The sequence below is a fragment of the Coturnix japonica genome, chromosome 2 (assembly GCF_001577835.2).
Source record: "Coturnix japonica isolate 7356 chromosome 2, Coturnix japonica 2.1, whole genome shotgun sequence".
NCBI lineage: Eukaryota > Metazoa > Chordata > Aves > Galliformes > Phasianidae > Coturnix > Coturnix japonica.
The window spans coordinates 72274104-72295599 of NC_029517.1; the positions used below are offsets into that span (position 1 = coordinate 72274104).

General features: G+C 43.9%; 2 protein-coding genes across 9 annotated transcripts in view; one reads left to right on the forward strand and one right to left on the reverse strand.

Moving 5' to 3' along the window:
- Nucleotides 1–4716, forward strand: part of KCNG2 (potassium voltage-gated channel modifier subfamily G member 2) — a 66292-nt gene extending 61576 nt beyond the window's left edge. For all 6 annotated transcript variants that reach the window (XM_015854805.2, XM_015854802.2, XM_015854803.2 and 3 more), the window contains exon 3: nucleotides 2364–4716. In XM_015854805.2, the coding sequence (XP_015710291.1) occupies nucleotides 2364–3176 (813 nt within the window). In that variant the 3' untranslated portion in view covers nucleotides 3177–4716. The remainder of the gene's footprint in view (nucleotides 1–2363) is intronic.
- A 3787-nt stretch (nucleotides 4717–8503) lies between these two features.
- SLC66A2 (solute carrier family 66 member 2) overlaps nucleotides 8504–21496 on the reverse strand; it is a 44952-nt gene continuing 31959 nt past the window's right edge. For 2 of the 3 annotated variants that reach the window (XM_015854798.2, XM_015854796.2), the window contains one exon: nucleotides 8504–11517. In XM_015854798.2, coding sequence (XP_015710284.1) covers nucleotides 11310–11517 — 208 coding nt within the window. In that variant the 3' untranslated portion in view covers nucleotides 8504–11309. The remainder of the gene's footprint in view (nucleotides 11518–21496) is intronic. The other variant, XM_032442523.1, reaches the window with a different exon arrangement.

Here is a 21496-nt window from a genome sequence, read left to right on the forward strand (position 1 = left end):
TCCAGGTGGGATCTCATGAGAGCAGAGCAGAGGGGCAGAATCACCTCCCTCAACCTGCTGGTCACGCTTCTCTTGATGCAACCCAGGATACAATTGGCCTTCTGGACTGCAAGAGCATGTTGCTGGCTTATACTGAGATGTCAACTGGCACCACCAAATCCTTCTCCTCATAGCTGCTCTCAAGCCATTCTCCACCCAACATGTGTCTGTGTTTGCTGGATTGCCACAATCCAGGTGCAGGACCTTGCGCTTGTCCTTGTTGAACTTCATGAGGTTGGCATGGGTCCATCTTTTAAGCCTGTCCAGGTCCCTCCGGATGGCATCCCTTCCCTCTAGCTTGTTAATCTTTTATAGTGTTTACTACAAGAACCATAAATGCCGGCTCTGAAGATTCCTTTTCACATTGTCATCTCTTTATTTGCTGTCTTGAAGAAGAGCGCCTCAACATTTTGGGTTATGTCTTGGGGTAACAAGTCTGTTATGTCTTTGTGATGACACTGCTCTTTCTGCTGACAGTCCTGGAAACATGCATCCAGTCACACCCCCACATTTGGGGAAGTGCTGTATCTAGCGCAGAAAGTCCCATCACTCCTTTGCTGTTATGTTTCACAACAAGGATAAAACAGTGTATAAACATTTAAGGGGTGATTAAACTAAGATGTATTGCTGTGCAGTAAAAATTTCCTCAGCTCTGTGTAGCAAGAAGACACCTGTGGTTAGTGTGTGGGCAGAACTGTTGGTAGTTCTGCTAGATTCTCAGATTGTCTGGTGGTAAACTGGAGAACAGCTTGACGCAGCCTAACTGCTCTTTAATAGGATTTCATTGCTGTAATTTAGCATAGGCAAGCAGAATGAGGTTTTACATTTGTATCTAATACCCACTGTGTTCACTGGGAGTTACGTACCCACTATTGTGGATGAACTCCTACAGGATTGAAAGAGTTTTCATGAACTGTTCCAAACCAAATTTGTTCACCAAATACATCCCTTAGATAAATATACACTTCCCTTTCTATCAAAGCCACCAGCACATTAACACTTTTATATGAGCATTTACAGAGAAAATGGTACTAGCCCTATATTTGTCCACATAAAAATATATTTAGAGAAGCTGGGAGTTACTAGCAGCCAAGTAGTGGAGAATTACCACAGCATTTCTGTTGCTGAATTGACAATCAGAGAACAGTTATCATCATCATTATTGTTCATCACTGTTCAAATGCTCTAAGGCTTGATTGCTTTCAGGCTTTGTAACAAAAGAAGTGGGGTTCTGTTTATTTTCCACCAACTGAGCTTGTGGCACTTTATTCCAACCTTTTTCTACCTCAGAAAGCTTGAAGAGGTCATCTTGGGCCAAAGAAATCTGTAGAGAACAGATCTTAATGGGAAGCAGCTGTGGGAATTGATGTTACCTACCCTAGAGAAAAGAAGGCTCGGGGGAGCCATGTTGCTCTCTGCTATTACCTTAAAGGAGGTGGTAGCAAGACAGTGGTTGGTCTTTTGTCCCAAGCAACAAGTGACAACAACACAAGAGGGGATGACCTGAAGTTGCACCAGAGGAGATTTATTTTGGATATTAGTAAAATATTTCTTCACTGGAAGGGTTGTGAAGGTTTGGAACAGGTTGCCCAGGGAAGTAGCTGAGTCACCATCTCTGGAAGTATTGCAGAGGTGCTGAGGGTGTGGTGTAGTGGTAGGTTAACAGTTGGATTGGATGATCTAAGAAGTATTTTCCAACTTAAATGCTTTATGATTCTATGGTCATTATTTGTTACATGTTTCATAATTAAAAAGTCAAGTCCCTCTTATTTTTCTTTGAGAAATGCCTACATTTGTCAGTACTTCATATAAGCTTTTTACTTTAGGGCTAGTGGGTTAATAATTGCTCACTGTCATTTCAAAAACATTCTGTATTCTGTGAGCATCCCAACATAAATTCTATAGGTGTGAGCCATTTATATGCCATTTGTTGATAAGAAAAGGTGGAACCTTCAACTTATCAAAATCTTTGAATTGTGTACCAATCATTAATAAAAGGTGTTAAAAGTCTTGGAAATGAAGTGTGAGCACTAGCCTTTCAGCAGGGGGTCTGTCTGGCTGACAGCTGATACCACCACACCAAATTCATGGCAGCCTCCAGAACATCATTAACCTGTCTTGCAGCCAAAGTTATAACTAGTTGATCTGCTTTTCAGTTATCAATTCCAACTGCTCTTAGTGGAGATGATTATAGCTTCGTAGGTAGCAATTTGTATCACTGTAACATGGTATTGCTTATTTTAAGAGCTACAGCTCTGTTTCTTCGGTTTGTTCTCTAACTAAATTTCTTCCTATTTTGTTTTTCCTTCTCCTTTTCCCCCCAGGGTGAATGTTCACAGAAGTGCTATGACATCTTTGTGCTGGAGACAGTGTGCGTGGCTTGGTTTTCATTTGAGTTTCTCCTGCGTTCCATCCAGGCAGAGAACAAGTGTGCTTTCCTGAAAACTCCGCTCAACATCATCGACATCCTGGCCATCTTGCCTTTCTATATCTCTCTCATTGTGGATATGGCCTCCACAAAAAACAGCAGCAAGCCTGGTGGGGGAGCAGGGAACAAGTACCTGGAACGTGTGGGCCTGGTGCTGCGCTTCCTGCGGGCCCTGCGCATCTTGTATGTGATGAGACTGGCAAGGCACTCACTGGGGCTGCAGACTCTGGGGCTCACTGTGCGCCGCTGCACCAGGGAGTTTGGGCTCCTCCTGCTCTTCCTTTGTGTTGCCATGGCCCTCTTCTCACCGCTGGTGTATTTGGCTGAGAGTGAACTGGGAGCCAAGCAAGAATTCACAAGCATCCCTACTAGCTATTGGTGGGCTGTGATCTCCATGACCACTGTTGGCTATGGAGACATGGTGCCTCGTAGCATCCCCGGCCAGGTGGTGGCTCTGAGCAGCATCCTGAGTGGCATCCTCCTCATGGCATTCCCAGTCACTTCCATCTTCCACACCTTCTCCCGTTCCTACAGTGAGCTAAAAGAGCAGCAGCAGCGAGCAGCAAGCAGGCAAATGCACCAGCTGGAAGAAAGCATGAAACTCGCCGGTGGGGGCAGTTCCCAGTGGATCACTGCTGCATCCCCTCCAGGTGCTGCCAGGGAGGATGGGCAGCCAGTGCTGAACCAGGAAGCCAAGAGAAGTTGTTGACTTTCCGCAGCTAAAGAAGTGAGTTGGCTGCACAAGAAGCAGTGAACATGAGGGGAAGGATCAATCTGCAAGCAGAACCCCCCCAAACTGCATATATTAGGGACAGACACACACGAGTTTGTCCCTTAAGAGCAACTTTCGATCTTAAGGGCTCACTGAAAAGTGTCCCTAGAAACTCTACCAAATACAGCTTTGCTCCATTGCTAACTGTAGGGCAGCTCTTTTCTCTTGAGCACCTGCTTTTGTGAGTCCCTGGGAGCAGCCAGCCAGGAGGCCATAAGGGAGCACAGAGGGTGGCTAGGTGCTGCTGCTGGGGCAGTGAGTGTGCCACCTCCTCCCAGCTCCACCACTGCCTGTGACACTCCTCCTGTGCACCCCACACCCTGAAAGTCTGTTCCAGCAGCCCTGCCACGGAACCCAAGGAACGCCAACCTCAGACAACCAAAAGGATGAGGAGATGAGGAGGACAGAAGAATCCCTTCAGCTTTCCAAGGGGCTTGATTTGATCTCATAGAAATAAGCACTATGGTCTGGGCTGCCAGCTACCAGCTCCAACTTGTGCTGTTGCTCAGTATGCATTATTTAGTAGATATGTGTATTTACCACAGCAAGCTTTGTGTCTTAGCCCCATGACAGGAATATATAGAGACAATCTTCCTGACTATGGTACTGAATGTTAAATTGTTGGGTTCTTTTTCTTTGCTCACTGTAGAATATAACAAATACCTTTAGAAATCACTTTTCTCCATCTTCTTTTAATTCTTTCCATCTCAAAAACATATTTAACAGATGAATAAGCCGCAAATACACGCAGCCCAAGAAGGGGAGGGCAATACTAAGTCAGCAGTAGCTTCCAGCTCTGCATGATCTTCCCTGGCGGTGCTGTCGGTGATTGCAGCCATGTCAAACAGGGCTGGTCCAGGATGCAAGAAGTCAGTGTAACTCCTCCAGTGGGCTCCGGTCCGAGCTGCAGCGCAGCAGCTGAGACCTGCATTAGTTGTTCTTTTCTCCTACTAAGAAGACATTCCTCTCATCTGAAGATTAGAATTATTATTCTGGCTGTTCCTCTCAATTTTCCAAACAAATGCAGTCACTTGAAAGGGAAAATGAATCATATGGTAGCATCCGCATGTTTGCTTACTGATGCCGTTCCCACGAGTTCTGCAGTACTCTAATGTGCAGATTCATGCTCAGAGGAGCTGTGCAGCTGGCCTCTGTCAGCACACTGCATGCAGCTCAAAGGACTCTTACTTTCAGGGAGGAGAAGATGGAGCACAGTTGCCTCCTGTGCCTACACCTCTGTTGGTATTAGCAGAGCTGTAGAACCAACCATGGTGTCACCTTCCTGTTCGCCTCTTGCCAGGAAGGGAGCAAGAGCAGATGTATTAAAGGTGGGATTTGTTGGGTTTTGTCAGCTTATATTATAATGCCTACCCTACACTAGCAAACCTCTGTACTGAGCCGTTCCTTATAGGAATGGAGCAAGGGAAAATAAATGTCACACTTTATTTTAATAAAAAGTGGAACCTTTGTTGCCGAACAAGTGCATCTGGTAGTGTTTACCATTCAGGTGATGTGGGAGGCCTGACATCCGTGACCTGGCCACAGGGAACTCACCTCCCTGTGGCGGTAAAAGGGCCAGGGGATGCGGGATGCTGCTGGGGCTGACTCAGACTCCTGGCAAACCAATATCAGCAATTACGTTGCTGTGACTCACTGCAGATTGTAATTTTTTCTTTCTTCTTCTTTTTTTTTTTTTTTTCCTGACACGGGAATTTCTTGCATTAAGGCTTATTAAGGTTTGGCATCAATGCACAGCGTTGTGGCTGGCTGAGTGCATGCCAGCGAAGTGAAGAGTGTGAGTGGGCACTGCATGGCATGGTGACGGAGAGAGCATTTGTATGCTCTATCTTGAAGTAGGCCCTGATGGATTCAACAGGCAAACACACACCTGAAAGCATTTCATGGCATTTTATATTCCATGCACATCACATGCTGTTCAGAGCTACACGTCTGCCATGAATGCAGTGATCAAGCAGCCCTCCGTAGGGTTCAGAATGCATCTCATTGGGGTGGTGAGGGCCACGAATCAACAGCAGCATTGTGTTATTCTTAAAAGAGCCATTTTAGAGCAGATGTGCTTGAAGAATGAAGAGCTTCATGCAAGCAGTGCTAACAGATAACTATTGATTAATGCCTTTTTTTGGGCCTACATCATGAAAAAACTGCAGTGAGACTCCTAACTGCATCTCAGCAGCTTTGTGGAAGAAGATGACACATCGTATTATTGCTGTGCTCTATGAAGTTGATATAGTCCTACAATAGTGAGTTCTTTGTAATATTAAAGAGCATATAATTAATTCCAGCATGCACAGGGTTTTAATAAAGTGACAAAACCCACTCATTACGTCTGTTAGTCAGGTCTGGCTTTTAATAAAGCTTCGTTCTATCTACTGAGATGACAGATGAGGAAACAAATATAAACTGGGAACTGTTTAAACAAATTATTTTTGGAAGCCATCTCCCAGCATGACTGCTGCCATGAGCGACGCTCACTATTTTGATCAGCAGCTGGACAATTGTTGGCTTTGTGCATGGTTGTTGGTTTTCCTTTGACACAGCATGCAAATTATTGAAGGCCATTTAACTCTTACCCAAATGCTGCACTATTGTCTGAATGCATTCCAGTGCCACTAGGTAGCTCTATGTTTCTTGCTAAGCACAGCTTACGCCCTTGATGGGCGTAGCACATTCTTTTTGCATCCAAAAAAAAAAAACCAAAAAAAACCCAGTGTCCTCTGTTGCAGAAAACTTCACAGTGAGGGCAAATGGAGCATTGGAACAGGTTGCCCAGAGTGGCTGTGGAGTCTCCTTCTTTGCAGATATTCAAGACCCATTTGGATGCCTACCTGTGCAACCTATTGTAAGGAACCTGTGGACTTGATCTCTAGAATTCCCTTTCAATCCCTGCAGTTCTCTGACTCTGTGAATTCTGGCAGCTGCCAACAATAATCACTTGAAAGATATTTGAGAACTAAAGATGCAGTTAAAAACTTGTAAAGGGACAGTGTTGGAGTAGCAGAGTTTCTGCCACACATATGGCACATGCACAGCCAATTCCCACTTCCTTGCAACCTTAATTGAGAAAAATGACTATTCTTCGCTGTCATACATCAACAGGGCTGGAACAGGCAGAGCTTATGGAAGCCTCACAGTAGACTTACAGAGGCAAAATACCTATTGATCTCACAGCACGTGTCTCCTCCTAAGTACAGCCTTAAGAGAGCACAAGGCGTTGTCACAGAGGTGGGAAGGGACAGATGAAGAGACTGATGGGTAAACAAATTCAGCATGGTTCTCTTGGCCGCAGAAGCAGTTGGACAGAGGTGGGGAAGTCATGAGCCTGTGCTTCCCATCAGGACATTTCCAGACACAGATACAGCTTGGGTCCTGGCTGCTTGTCCCAGTGTTATCTAGATCAGTCTATGTCCGTGACAGGGGGGCAGTAGGCCCATCCCCCCCCACCACCCCAGCCCCTGACAAACGGGAAGGGAAAAAGGGAAAGGGGTAGGGAGATGGGAGCTGGGCTCAGGGAAACAAACAGAGAAGCAGTTTCAACTCCCCCTGCTATGTGCAGGGTCACCAACCACCAGACCAGGCTGCCCAGAGCCACATCCAGCCTGGCCTTGAATGCCTCCAGGGATGGGGCATCCACGGCCTCCTTGAGCAACCTGTTCCAGTGTCACCATCCTCTTTAAAAAACTTCCTTCTAATATCTAACCTAAACCTTCCCTGTCTCAGTTTAAGGCCATTCCCCCTTGTCCTATCACTATCCATCCTCGTAAACAGCCGTTCCCCCTTATTTACATGCTTACTTCAAGTACTGGAAGGCCAAAATTAGGACTCCCACATTCTCTCTCTCTTCTCCAAGCTAAATAAGCCCAGTTCCTTCACCCTTTCCTCATAGGAGAGGTGCTCCAGTCCTCTGATCATCTTTATGGTCCACCTCTGGACCTGCTCTAAGAACTCCACGGCCTTCCTGTGCTGGGGGCCCCAGGCCTGGATGCAGTACTGCAGATGGGACCTCACAAGAGTTGAGTAGAGGGGAACAATCACCTCCCTGTAAGTTCACAATGCAATTTAAAACACAGCATCTCCACACCAAGTTCCTTTACTGTCCAATGTGAATCAAAAGTGCCAGATCCAAGGTTTGCCTTTTAAGTGTTCTGACCTGCACCTAGCTCTGCAAGTAGCTACACACACCCAAGTGTACAATGAAATACTGACACTTCACACTGTGGAGCTGTGGCTCTGAGTGCTGCCCAGGTCTTGGCAAGCCTGGTGCCTGCAGGCAGTGGGACAAAAGCCTTATGGTTATCTTTAGTGCTCTGCCAGAGGCAGCTGTGAGCATAGGGGCTTCCTACTGTTCCACTAAGGGCCAGTCCCACCACTGGTTTCCTTCAGCAAGGGCCAGAGTGGCAGCAAGCAACAGCAGCATCACCTGGGACAGAACAGACATTGAGAAATGAATGCATGCAGCCTCAGCTGTTGCTAGAATGGCTTGGGCCAGTCACTCCATTACACACAGAATGTAAGAAAGGCAGTTTTCACTCTTAATTCCCCAACTCATTTTCCTCTGTCCTTCCTTGCACTTCACAGATTTGCTTACCGTTACCCTCCCTTACAGGACTCTCCCTTCAGCCCCTTACTTCTGCATACTCTCCCACCTCCCTCTTCTCCCCTCCCCAGTCTGCCCTTTATTTTTTACAAAATCAAGCTCCCTCATCTCCCCTCCGCTAGCCTTTCTTCATTTGTACCCAGCCATACTCCTGTTTTCCAGCCTCTTTAGCCACCACAGGTAGTAGCAGCAAACCATCTCCCCACTCTGGAACAGCCAGTGGCAGCCCCACAGAGCCTGGAGCCATGCAATGGCCACAAGGGACATAGTGGCTGGCCAGGAGATTACATTCATTTTCCTCATCTCTTGTGTAGAGGCTGAAAAATCATGTCCCTCAGCTTGTGCAGTTTGCACAGTACATTTTATGCTACATAAAGTATTACTATATCTTAGCAATTTGTTTTTACAGGCATAACTTAAAGACCACGAGGCTAAGTTTACTCCAAAATGTATGAAGAACTTGGGGCAGATTCCAGAATTCCTATCTTGTACCATGACCTAGGGCAAATTATGCCTTGTGCTCACCCACCCATCAGGGGAAATGGAGCATGCCAGTTATTCCTATGAAAAATGCTTTATGCAAGAGAAATTACAGTAGCAGTTAAGAGGCATATATTTTGTGTCTAAACAAAACAAAACGATGCTGCAATTTACGTGTAATAGATAACTTTTATTTTAAAAAACATTGCAACTGACAAGAAAACAAACTCCGTGACATTCAAAGAGATGTATTTAAAGTAATTCATTTCTTAATCTCTGAGGTGATCATTGATACAGATACTTCCCAGCAAGTAAAGAATAAAGTTCTGTAACATTTCCTCTGTAAAGTATCTTACAAAGTGATATTCAGGAGTTCCTGGCCAAGAGTCCTACCTTATTCAATGCCATTATACAGAAGATAGATGTGTTTTCACTGGCTTCTCTGCCAGCATTTACAGCTCTGCTGTGAATGAGACTGGTCTGGGTACTGACAACAGACTCAAGAATCTGCCCAGGGAGGAGTCCCATTAGAAAATAACAAGTTATTTTATCAGTAATACCCATAGTTCAGATTCAAAGAGGTGGCCAAAAGCGTGCGCTCCCAAGTGAAGCTCTCACATACAGAACCATTTTTCTTAACACCAATGTATTCCCGATATCCCCGTTTCATAGATTAGAAAAAGACTAGCATATACAAAAAAACTGTATCATTACAAGTTATTAAAAAAAACACCACCACAACTAAAACCCAGATCATTAAAACACACAGAAAGTGTTCATTTGCATACAGTAGAAATACAATCCTCATTAAAGCAGCATATCAGAGATGCCAGCCGATAATTATGTTTTTGATTTAAAAAGACAAAAGCCAAGCCGTTCTTTAAACGCAATCAGAACATTGGAATAAAAGGAAGAACAAAACATTCATAGTCTGCCATGCCAGGGTACGTTGTCATTGTAAGGTCACTTCAGGCCTAAAAGAGTAAGGTGTCAAACAGGAGGAGTGTGGAGGCAGCACCCAGGCAAAGCAGCTGGGCCCAGCCCTCAAAATAGCTCTGCCCAACCAGATCTATTGGATAGCTGGTTCCTGAGGGAGCCCCTTTCCTCCCCACTGAAGGCAGGGTGGCTCAGCCTCCAAGCACGATCTCTGCTCTCTGCCAGCAGTGTGCCCATGCCAAGATGGCACATGTTATCAGGAGCCTTGACAGCAGCCTGGGCTGCCGGGAGTAAGATGGGCACATGTCTGCCAAGTGGCGCAGCCTGCAGGGCTGACTCACTGTTCCCTTCCTTGCAATGGGCATTTCCAACCCAGTGTCACACAGCTACTGCTGCAGCCTGGTGCTGGTGCCCCACAGAGAATGGCTTGCCACCCCTGGAGACAGTCCAGACGCAGGTCATGAGAGTCTCAAATAAAACACCATGGGGAAAGTACCTGATTTATATACTGAAGGTATGAAATCTCAGACTTGGTGCCACTGATAAGAAAACATAAGCTCTTATGCTAATCTTGGAAGAAAAAAACCCAAAACTATTCTGAAGAATCCAGCCCCTCCCTCTTGCCACACCAGGGATCACTGGCAGCAGGGAGGGGGTCTTGCTGAGGAAGGCAAAGCTCAGCTGGGCTGGGGTCTCACTGCAGCTGCCCTCACAACAACAGCAGCAGTTTCCCTACAGCAACGGGCAGAAGCGCAGGAGCTTGGACACAGTTCCCTACAGGTCACACAGCACCCACAGCTTCCAGACTCATGCAGTGCTCAGAAAGGGCATGGTGACCTATGGTGGAAAACGGCCAGCACAGACAACTACATCTATAAATAAACTCTCTGCCCTGGTCCCTCTTTCTAACTGTTGATTCTCCTGAGAGCTTGAAAGATCGTAAGAAACAGAAAAAGGAAAACATGGACCAATGCCAGAAACACCCGAACATACCAACTGGTTCTTGTTTGGCATTAAGCAACACAAATGTGAATTTCAGCCTCCACAAATCAAGTGGTGGGATACTGTTCCACTGGAGTCCATAAGAATAGGACTCTTTCAGAATTCTTCACTGCCTGCTCTGAGGCAATGAAAGAGGAGACACTCAGTGGCTCACATTTGCCAGCTAGAACTACCTCCTGGCAATACTGGCAATGCACATCTACTGGCCTCTGGGTTTGTGGCAGCGCTGCACTGTGAGCATAGCATAGCCTGTCTGCTGCATCAACACAAAACTGAGCCACAGCCCCTCCCCTGCAGTCTCCTGTTCACATCTCCTGATGGCTGACCACTCTACTATCTGTGCCTGCTTTACACGTGGTGCAACATCACCCATATGCAGACCCCATTCCTCACCCTGATGTATCTGTCTGCCACACTGAGCAGGTACCAGCGTCTACCACTCACTCTTCTGCATGCTGATGCTGTATGTGACAGCTTCATTTTCAGTTGCTCACCTCTTTACAGGGCCTCTCTCCCTCTACCCCTCTCTGCTTACTAGACACTCTTCTTGAAAAAAAAAAAGCTCCTGCATTTGCTCTTCAACACTTTGTCCTACATCGCAGAGATACTGAATGCTAACACATACCACAACCTTCCTACCAATATACAGACTTTATATAATATAAATAGGTGAAGGTTTCAGACAAAATATCTTATAATTTCTGTGTTGTAACATTTTTTAAATAGCATTATAAACAAAATGCCTAGCCCTTGTGATTAATATACAAACATATGTGAACTGATAAGGCTCGTAGGTACATACGCAAAAATAAAGTGCCCCCCTCCCACCAGGAAACAGTTCTGTACAGCAAAGTCTGAGAACAGAGAGAACAAGTTATTTCAAATAAAACCTCCAGAGCTGGAAGTGCAACCAGATTTTCAATTCTTTTTCTCATTTCTGCTTCAACTCAGCAATGCAGGAGTACTTAGAAGTGGAAGAGGAGGTGCATGGCAGACTCTCAAGTTCCATGGGCCTGCAGCCCACCCTGTTGAACATCTTACAGAGCCTTGGTGCTGGCAGGGTGTGTGGTGTGGGATGCAGGCTTTTGAGGGTAGGAGCTGTACAAGTAAACCTGCAGCAGGATAGCCATGTCCACAAACACCTGCAGGAGTCCACAAATGGAGAACTGCAATGGGGCCTTATTCAAGATGAAGTAAACAGTCTTGAAAGTGTCCCCACTGGTCCACATCAGCACCATCTTGACACTAAAAGACAAAACAGAAGGGGAAAAATACTTACTGAAAGGAAGCTTATGTGACTAGAGCTGTTCCAGTGCGTGCCATTTTCTACTCAAAAGATGTGAAGTAACACATATGCTTGATCACTCATACATACACACTGTTTAAGTATCTACTAAAATATGCACTTCTGATAGTTAAAAAAAAGCATTTTCTTACTGTAGAAAACACAAGACCTAAAACCCAAAAAGTCAGGTTGTCCAGTAATAAAGAAGGAAAGGAAATGACATGTCTGCAGCTGTTTACCAGAAGGCTGAGTATCCCTAAGGATTTTCCTCAAGGACACAGAACAGTGCCCACCCAGACTTCCTTCTATTTTGCTGTATCACCAAGCCATCCCCTGTCCTGCAAGCCAGCTCTTGCTTTTCTATATTGTGAGAAACTCCGGGGAACAGAAGCAAGTTCTTCAGATTTCACACAGACCAATTCCAACAAGACACAACCAACCAATTCCTGAAGGCTGTTTCTGATCTTTGTGTCCTTTAACCGAAGGGCTTTCTAAGCAGTCACATAAAGTTGCAGTGGACAAAAACTTTGTAGTTCGCAGTATAAGCATAATGCATGATTTGCCGTAATTATGAATAATTACATTTTACCAGCACTGACTTCATCAACTGCGGTCATGCACATGCAGCAGGGCAGGATTTAATTTCCTAAATGTTCAGACAGGGAGCTAGCAGCATTTGTATTTTGGACGCAAGTATACAGTGCTGTTGCAAGCCAAATGCTGCAGCCAACTCTTCCCCCCCCAAAAGGTGGGCAAGAGCATCAGTTTATACTGACCCAAAGCTCTACAGAAACATAAGCTTTTTTAACTCACATCATACCACTGACAACATAAAACAAGAAGACTATGATGTTACGAACAAAGAGAGGGGCTACATGTGGAAGCGTCATCAAGGGCATGGGGCTGAGTGAGCAGCCAATCCTGACCCAAAGTTATTAAAAAAAATGCAAATAAATAACCAGAAAAGAAGGAAAACAACTGCTAAACCCACAGCAGCTGCTCTGTGCAAGCCTGCACCACCTGCCTTGCGCACATTCTGAGTCTCAGTGGAGAACATTATGTCCCACTTACAGGAGGTTCACACATGTAGGGGGTAGAAGGGATTTTAATTAGGGAGGTCGATAACTCTAAGTGTAATAAAACTGACACTTTGCTTGCAGGCAGCCAAAATTCTTCCTCCTCTGATTTTCTGCTTATCAATTCTTCTGGGCAACTAATCACAATGTAATTGTTAACCTGCCCCAGTACGGTTGGAGACTGGCACTAAAAGAACGGCACATGCTAACCTTGGCAGGTCAGAAAAATTAAATGTTGCCAACAAAAAGGCAGCTGATGCATGCCACATAAGATCTGAATAAGAATTTACCATCCACAGGATGTTCATTACATATCCCATATGCATATAAAGCTAATGGGATCTTAAGAATGACCCAATTGGGAACTGAAGCTGCGGTTAAAATATAGACTGTCTGACTGTTTATAGTACGTAACAGTTTCAAATTCCACATAGGGAATAATGTCTGGGGGAAACGTTATGGATACCTGTAGTTCAACAGCACCTTAGGCACCAAGCCCTAGGTACACACCTCTAGAGGTATCTCACATTATGCTGAGTTTGATTTAGGTTTACGAGGCAAGGTTTTGGTAACCAGGGGCTGCACAGGTGGCCTTCTGAGACCAGAGCCCAGAAGCTGCCCCGTATCAGATCACAGGCAGCTCCAAGCCATGGGGAGGCCCACAGTGGAGTAGGCTGTTCCCCTGCAGCCCATGGTCTTCACAGGTGGTCTGAAGAAAGCTGCAGCCCACAGAGAGCCCCTGCAGGAGCACATCCCAGACCAGACAGCCTGCTGACAGCAGCCCCCATTCCACTGTGCTGCTTGGAGGGAAGTAGGAAGGTGCTCTGTACAACGGTCTACACAGTAAAAAGCAGGAGTTGAGAGTAAATAAACTGGTATCTCTCTTGTAATATCTCAAAGCCACACTGGAGAGCTGTGACTGGCAGGAAGGATTTGCCTTCTTGGTATGAAGAACACAGCCATTAGCAGAAAGGAGTGAGTGGGTGTGGGGTATGCGGTGCCACAGAGCAAGCTGGGGAGTCAGAAAGTACATGTAGCAGGTTTTGGTTTTGTGATTACAGCAATGCCAACGGCAGAGGCAAGAGGCCGGAACTGAGCAGAAATAGATGATACTGATAGAGGCTGAAACAGACTTGAAGGAAAAATAACACATCCCAGTAATGTAAATCATGACTGCATTATGCAATGACAACAAATCTCCTAAAATCAAGCACTTTCCTCACAACTAATCTCATTACAATGAGCTGCTAATGTGGCAGCAGTCAGTGTCTGTGTAAATTGCAACTGACCACGAAGAGGAAAAGCTGGTACTTCATCTGCTTTTAAAATCTGAAAAAGCACTTATTTATTCTGCTGTTGGAATTAAACCCCAAAGTTACATCATAATTGCTGATCAGACACTAACTAGCTGTGGGTTGTTAAATGCTATTTTTTAATACAGTAATATAAAAATGTCCTGCAGTGCTGCTGCTCTATGCCAGTGATAGCACATATCCTGAAGACTCTGTACCAATCATCATTTACTAAATAAGTTGCAAGCTGGAAAACAGCATTCATTGGTCTCAAGAAACAAATTGCTTGTCTAAATCAGGCTTTCTGTATTTTGTGCGTTAGTTCTGAAGAGACAACAACTAGAGATTAAACATCTCTAAGAGCACACTATCTACAGTTAATGAACCACAATTTTTAAAGAATACTCAAGTTTTTCATGTGTAGAAATAGTCAAGTGTACTAACAAGAGAAAAAAGTATTTCTGCTCTAACTGTACTAAAGGCTGCGTAACTTACAGAACAATGAAAAAATTTTAGGCTCAAAATACACAATATACAAGGACTAATTCTGCTGGAATCAAAGCTTTTCAGAATCTTCATTCCTTCTGTTCAAAAGCAGAAGGTTGTCACAATCACAAATCTTTGACTTTCTGCTGGAGCATTACTGAGCATGCTCTGCTCTACATTAGTCATTTCTTGATTACTACACATCCTTTTTCTGCCTTCAACTGAAAGAGCAAAACTGCTAAGAAGATCTTGATTAAAAAAAAAAAAAAAAAAGGACTGAAAGAATGTCCTCTCTTCCCTGCTAAACCACTCTGTCTTAAGATTAGCTGCAGCCATCCATCAAAATAACAGCAGCACGTAGCTGAGCTGGAGAACAGCAGTTTGCAGACCACGGGCTGATACTTGGCACTAGCCTATGCAAGAAGAGAGATGACAGCACTCGCTTCCTGTTTGCTGTGTCGATATTCTCACATGAATGTTATGACTCTGCATGTTTGGAGCTTAACGTACAAACCCAAAAATACCCTGCAAGCTGGAAGACACAAAAAGAATCATATGTTAGACAGTGACTTCTACAGAGAAATTCTGTAGTGGTCTGACCAGACATATCAGCAGCACAAATAGCAACAGGAGTTGCCCTCATGTAATTACATCCTGCTATATCTACAAGCTTAGTACTTGTAGTGCTCAATCAATAAACACAGATCTGAACAATCATTTTCAATAACAGAAAATTGAATATGATGTATTAATCATCTACTTCAAGTGTCTTGTTTACTCATTTCCTTCTGTCCTAGGCAAGTGGAATAAAAATAAATAATTAGCTTGGATTCCTTTTGTACAGTGAAAGGTGACCACAGCTTCCATAAGTTAGGGCCAAGACAAAGGCCAAGATAGATTCACAGCATGATTTTTTAGACCGACAGTCTCAGGCATTATTCATACACTGGCACATGGCTTCCATATAAGTTAATGTTTAAAAAAAAAAAAAGGCAACAGTTCTTAGGATATAAAAGCAGAACAATCATTTAAGATCTGAGGAGTTGCATCCCCTTCTGGAAAAAGGGTCCACATCAAAACAGCTTCTCAATGAATGTTCCAAACACCGTGTTTGGTTTTGGGAAGGGAGGAAGAAGGGACAGAACCCATCTCTCTTGAAACCCAACTGACCTCTCCCAACATATTGCATGGGAATGCATGGAAGAGAAAGTAGATTTTGTTTAAATATCTTGACTCGAGAACTAACTTTCAGCTCCCATTTGATGCTCCAAAACAAGTTACTTACAGAAGGCAGCAAGTATCCCTAAAACTTCAATCAGAGGGTGACATGCCTTTACCAGTGCAGTGCAGTCCAGAAAACACAAAACCCTGATGCCATGGTATTTTTTAACACTATTCAAATGAACAACAACAAAGTAAATACTGCATTTATTCCAAGCAAAAATCCACTAGGCTTAACATAAGAGGAGCTCTCCTAATGTTAACTAAATTGCTAGGCATACCAGAAACTATTTTTAAAAGAGGAAGGGAAGAGAGAAGAATCAGATACCCAGGCCAGTGTCTAAAGTTCGAAAATCTGGGAACTAAACAGACCTAACCAGACAGGACATTCTGCGTGACCAAGCATAGGTCCTGTTTTTAATACTACACAGCCAGCTAGGAATTCAAGCATGAAACTATCCCCCAATCCTACACGCTCTCTCTCAAAAAGAACCCCTTACCTCACTTTCCAACAATTCCCCCAAGGCTGAAACAGCACCAACAATCTCCAGAAGGAGTCAGTTGTCCACTGCTAGCAGAATTTGTTTTGGATTGTTGGAGCTGGGTTACAGTCACATCCGTATGTAATGGACACCACACAGGGCTACATACAAGAGCAATCTGAAAGTTCCTGTAATTAGCAAGTACTGTATGCTTCGCTGAGGAAAAACAAAATGCATGATTTTGTTCTGGAACACAAAAAGACACACTCATAAAGATACAGTCTAAGTGATTTGGTAGCATCTTCAATATTTGCATTTCATGCAGAAACACGAAAGAAACGTTATGGAAAAACAAGATGAAGCGATAACTATTGATTACTTTTCCTCACAAACAACTGTTTCTGAAAATCCCAAGAGCAGGAGCATTTCAGGCATTTTGACACTGCTCAGTATATACTAACAAACATTGGCTTTTGTGAGTATATATCTGCTAAAGGAGACTTAAGGGAAAAACTACAACACATAGTGATGGGGCTGGTAGACGACTCAATCACTGCTCTAGCTATTTCAAGCAGCTACGCCAAAAATTTAGTCTGTAGGAGTCCACAGACTGGTAGTCCTTGACATCTACTAAGTATTTCCTAGAGCTCTGCAAGTTAGGCCATATGGTGCTGCATGAAGACGAGTGGCAGCTCTTAACAGCCTTAAACACCCTAAGGCTACGCAGCAGGTGCTAAATCTCATCTGTGGATCAAAGGAAAGACTTGAACTGCAGTTCAAATGAATGTCCTTCCTTATAAGATATGGATAAATGGACACAGTCCAGACTCCAAAGCTTAAGTCTACTCCTACATCCAGCACAAACACATATCTGAAAGGCTCTAGGTTCTGCTACTGATGGATTTGGAAATTTCAAGAATTGTCACAAGAGGGAACTGCTTTCCTCAGGTGAAAACAGAGGCTTGGGAAACAAATCACACTTTGTGCTGCTCACAGTGCAGCCCACAGCACCATCTGCTGCCAAAACAGAATGCCTCCACAGTAGTGTCAGTTTGAAGAAATGGTGTAGAGCACACCTAAATTATACCATCCTTTAGGATCTCACTCAATTTCTTCTTGAGCATTTTCCCCCTTCACTCTTCTACCTCTCCTCAAGGCACTTTAATAAACAGGGCTCCAAGTATAGCTGCTAGCTAACACTGCTGCAGACACTGTCCTGTTGCTCATCTCCAGCAGTTGTGTACAGCTAGCAGTGCCTGCCTGTGCTCCCACACCTCCCATTCCAGCACCTGGTTACTGCAGCCTGCCTGTGCAATGGGACTCCACTGCTGCTCCCACAGGGCCAGTGCTCAAAATAGGGAAATAATGCCTGTGTGTAACACCACTTAAGAGTCCTTCTTTTTGTAACTTTAAATATGTTGGGACACAATCAATTTAAAGAGGAATAAAAAGATGGGATAAGAGTATTGCTTCAGCACAGCTGTATAAACCAAGGCTCAAATTGTAAAACTCTTAAATCTTCCTTTTCTCCTGCCCTAGGCAACAAAGAAACAATCAAACTCTCAGTTCCATTTAAATTAGGGTTCTTTTAGCACATTTCCCCCCCGCACACCTTCACATAAGGATATAGACTAACCATATAGCAGCCCATTCCAGTGCCCGACCGTTCTTTTTGGTGAAGTTTCTCCTAACATCCAGCATGAACCTCCTCCAGGGCAACTGGAGGCCATTCCCTCTCATCTTAGTACTAATTACCTGGGAGAAGAGGCTGACCCCCCCACTTCACCACAGCCTCCTTTCAGGCAGTTGTAGAGGACAATAAGGTCACCCCCTTAAGCCTCCACTTCTCCAGAATAACAATCCAGTTCCCCAGCAGACTTGTGCTCCAGACCCCTCAGCATCTTCACTGCTGTTCTCTGGACACGCTACAGGGCCTCAGTGTCCTTCTTGCAGTGAAGGCCCCAAAAGCAAACATAGTATTTGAGGGATAGCATTTACCAGAGCAGAGTACAGGAAGACAACTACCTCCCTGCTCCTGCTGGCTACACCATTTCTGATACAAACCAGGATACCTATGACCCTCTTGGCCACCTGGGCACACTGCTGGATCACGTTCAGCTGAACATGAACCAGAACCCCCACATCCTTTTCCTCTACACTGTTTTCCAGCCACTCTGCCCCAAGCCTGTGCATGACGTTGTTAACACTGAAGTACAAGTCCTGGTACTTGATCTTGCTGAACTTCATCCCACTGGCTTCAGCCTAGTGATCCAGCCTGTCCAGAACACTCTCTCAAACCTACTCTGACCCTTTGTAACTTGGAAAGACTTGACTTCATGCAAAATATCTCGTACTAAACTTCCCTACCAGCAGAAAACAGCATTACCACCATTCATCCCATGTTTTCATAAAACATGTTAACATTTTCTCTTGTATTTCAAATTTTCAGGGTAGAGAGAAAAGCATCAACTGAAGAGAGTGCTGATTAGACATGCTAGTAGCGTTTTATTCCCATCACAGTGAAGAAGCCTTGAACTATTTGTAAAAGAGGAATGCATTTTGTTTGAAGTAATTTCCTTTCAATTTGCTTCTTGAACTGATGGAATTAGGTGCTAAGAGAAGGAAAAGAAAAAGGACAGGAAAGCAGGAAGGATGGGACACATGCAATATGTGCAAGAGCTTTAGCAATTCACACCATACTACAATCTAGGCAATGCTTAAGGGAAGTGGCTACTGTCACTCATATTGTTGTTAAGTGCTGGAAGCATAATGGAAGCATTGTTCCATTCTGCCCCCTGGGGTTTTGTTAAACCTATCTTCTCTTCGTTCATTTCCTGAAATCCCTACACGTGTTGAGTACACAAGCCTCACAGAACAGTCTTTGGAGTCCCACAGTGCATTACTGCAAATCTTGAGGGAACATCTCTGAGAAAACACTGCAGGCAAGCACAGAGATGAGCACAGTGCTTGAGCTCTTTATAGTCACCTTCAGACAATGCATCCACATAAAGTCAGCAGAAATTGAAGTATAGAATAGGAAAGGAAAACAACATGGGACTAACGGTAGAGAGAAGAGGTTCCTGGAATAGGAGAGTGGGTGAAGAACAGAAGGTAAGCTGTTTGCTTCTGGGAAAGAACAAAATGATTTTCAAATCGTCTGCTTGCACACTGGAAGGCCTCTGTCTTCATTCTGAGAGCACTGAAGAGAAACCAAGCCTGTTTATGTTTCTGATGTGGTAACACCTAGAAAAAACACCTGCACCCTTGTGCAGCCATTCCATCAGCTTATTTGTTTTGACTGCTTTAAGGATAAAGCATTTACTATTTTAAGAGTAGACACTATGCCATAGGGCATCTGGAGACTACAGTTCCAAAGGCTCTCTCTAGAATGGTCCTCTCCTCAGCAACTTCCTTGGTGAAAGTTCTGGATGGGATGCAGCACTTTAACAACCCCGGTAACCACTGCATTGTACAGCATCTACTTCAAAATTCTCATAAAGGCATCTCTTATTCCTACTCCTATTTGATTTTGATCCATGCAAGTTTTGATAAGGAAAAACAAGAGCTAGGGGGAAGCACAGCCTACACTGCCATTGTTTGTATCCTCCTCTATTTCCCTTCCTATTAGCCCTTTTACAAGTCATTTTCCAGTTATTTTCTCTTCCTCCTTTCCTGAACTTCTCCAAAGTATATAAGTAACAAAATTGCTGTAACAGATGCTGACTGCATCTACCATCTCTTTTCAATGAAACTAAATTAGCCATTATAAAACTAATATAAAAAGTTTGTGCCCTAGCAGAAACACACATAATTCTTGCTCATTCTTTGAGCTGTTATCTACTCACTATTCAAAAAAATCCACCTAAACAAACAAACAAAAACACAAAAAACATATCAGTGCCTTTTTTACAGCACTTGCCCAGTATGTTTAAATCCAAAATCTCATTATAGCAGGTGGCCAGACGCTGGGTTAGCCAGTGCTCTATACAGCTTTCTTTATCTGTCCATCACAGCACCTTGCTAATTTAATACAGGCAAAAAGTCTAGCAGCTCACGTTAACCTCTGCAGAATTTGGACAAAGCAAGGATTTGTTTCTGGGACAGACAAACACTGTCCTCAGAAGTCAAAAGCTTCCCTTACAAAAATGATATAAAGAACTGTATTATGTCAGAAAGAAAAAAGCTATAGAACAGTATTGAATAAAAACATTCCACAACAAAATTTTACCTCACCAAGAGATATTGTCTTCTAGTATTTTTTATTATCCATAGCAGAGGATATACACTTTGTATGATTTCTTTATCTGCCTTCACACTGCATCTATTTTACTGGATACATTTCAGATAAACGCTTGCTTGGAACTAGCTTACAGAGCTTACAGCTACAGCATGTCTCACAGAACAGTTCCAAATAGAAAAACATTAAGATTTACAACTCTTGGCTCCATTTGCTTGTGAAACAATAAGGGCCAATTGTTTCTCCTTTAGTGATTTATGTTTTGATTTTGTTTTTGTTTTTTTTTTTAAACAAACAAGATAATCACAGTGACCAACACTGAACAATGATCTGATTCAGTCTTTTCAGTCTAGTCTTCTCGAGACAGACTTACAGGAACAGAAAGACAATCTAATGGATTGTGCTGTCTCAGTGTATCAAAATGCTTAGCCTTCTACCCAGTATCAGTGAGTCTCGACAAAAGATACACAGAAAGATTCTTTTCAAGGAGACAGAAACAGGACTGGATCTTGGGAGTTTCTACCATCCAGAAACTCCAAGCACTGGCTGAAAAGAAACCATAGCTCCATGGAGTTGGAGCAGCAGTTCACTGTTATAGAGGGTCACTGACAAGTGACTTCACTGACCTTTTGTGAAAATCTTTCAATGAAGGGCGATTATCATTCCAGAGCAGAGTATGGCAGGGCAGCAGACAGAAATGAAAAAGCAGGCTACCACAGAGCTTTAGACAGGGCAAAGGTGGTTTTAGCTTGCTTTTAGTTCTCAGTGATTTAGTCTATTAGTAATAGGCAATATACCACATTCATCTCCCTCAAGCTGAGTGATGGTAACTGGTGAGTTCCAGTTCCAGTGAGATCCAGTGAGATCACCCAGTCCTGATCTCAACCCACAAACTCTTTTCATCTTATTTTCCTTTGCATGTCCTGAGAAGGAGTGGCAGAGCAGTGTGGTGGTACTGAGCTAACCAATGGATGTTAAACCACCTCAGACTTTTCAAAACAGAGTTCCAAGGGTTTTCTGCCTTCCACCACAGCCACATGTGTCCCATTTACATCCCTCTCCTGGCTTTCCACCTCTAAATCTGTTTTTCTGGAAAGAATTACTACCTCAAGCATGAGATATCCCCAGTTTCTATTTTAAACAGA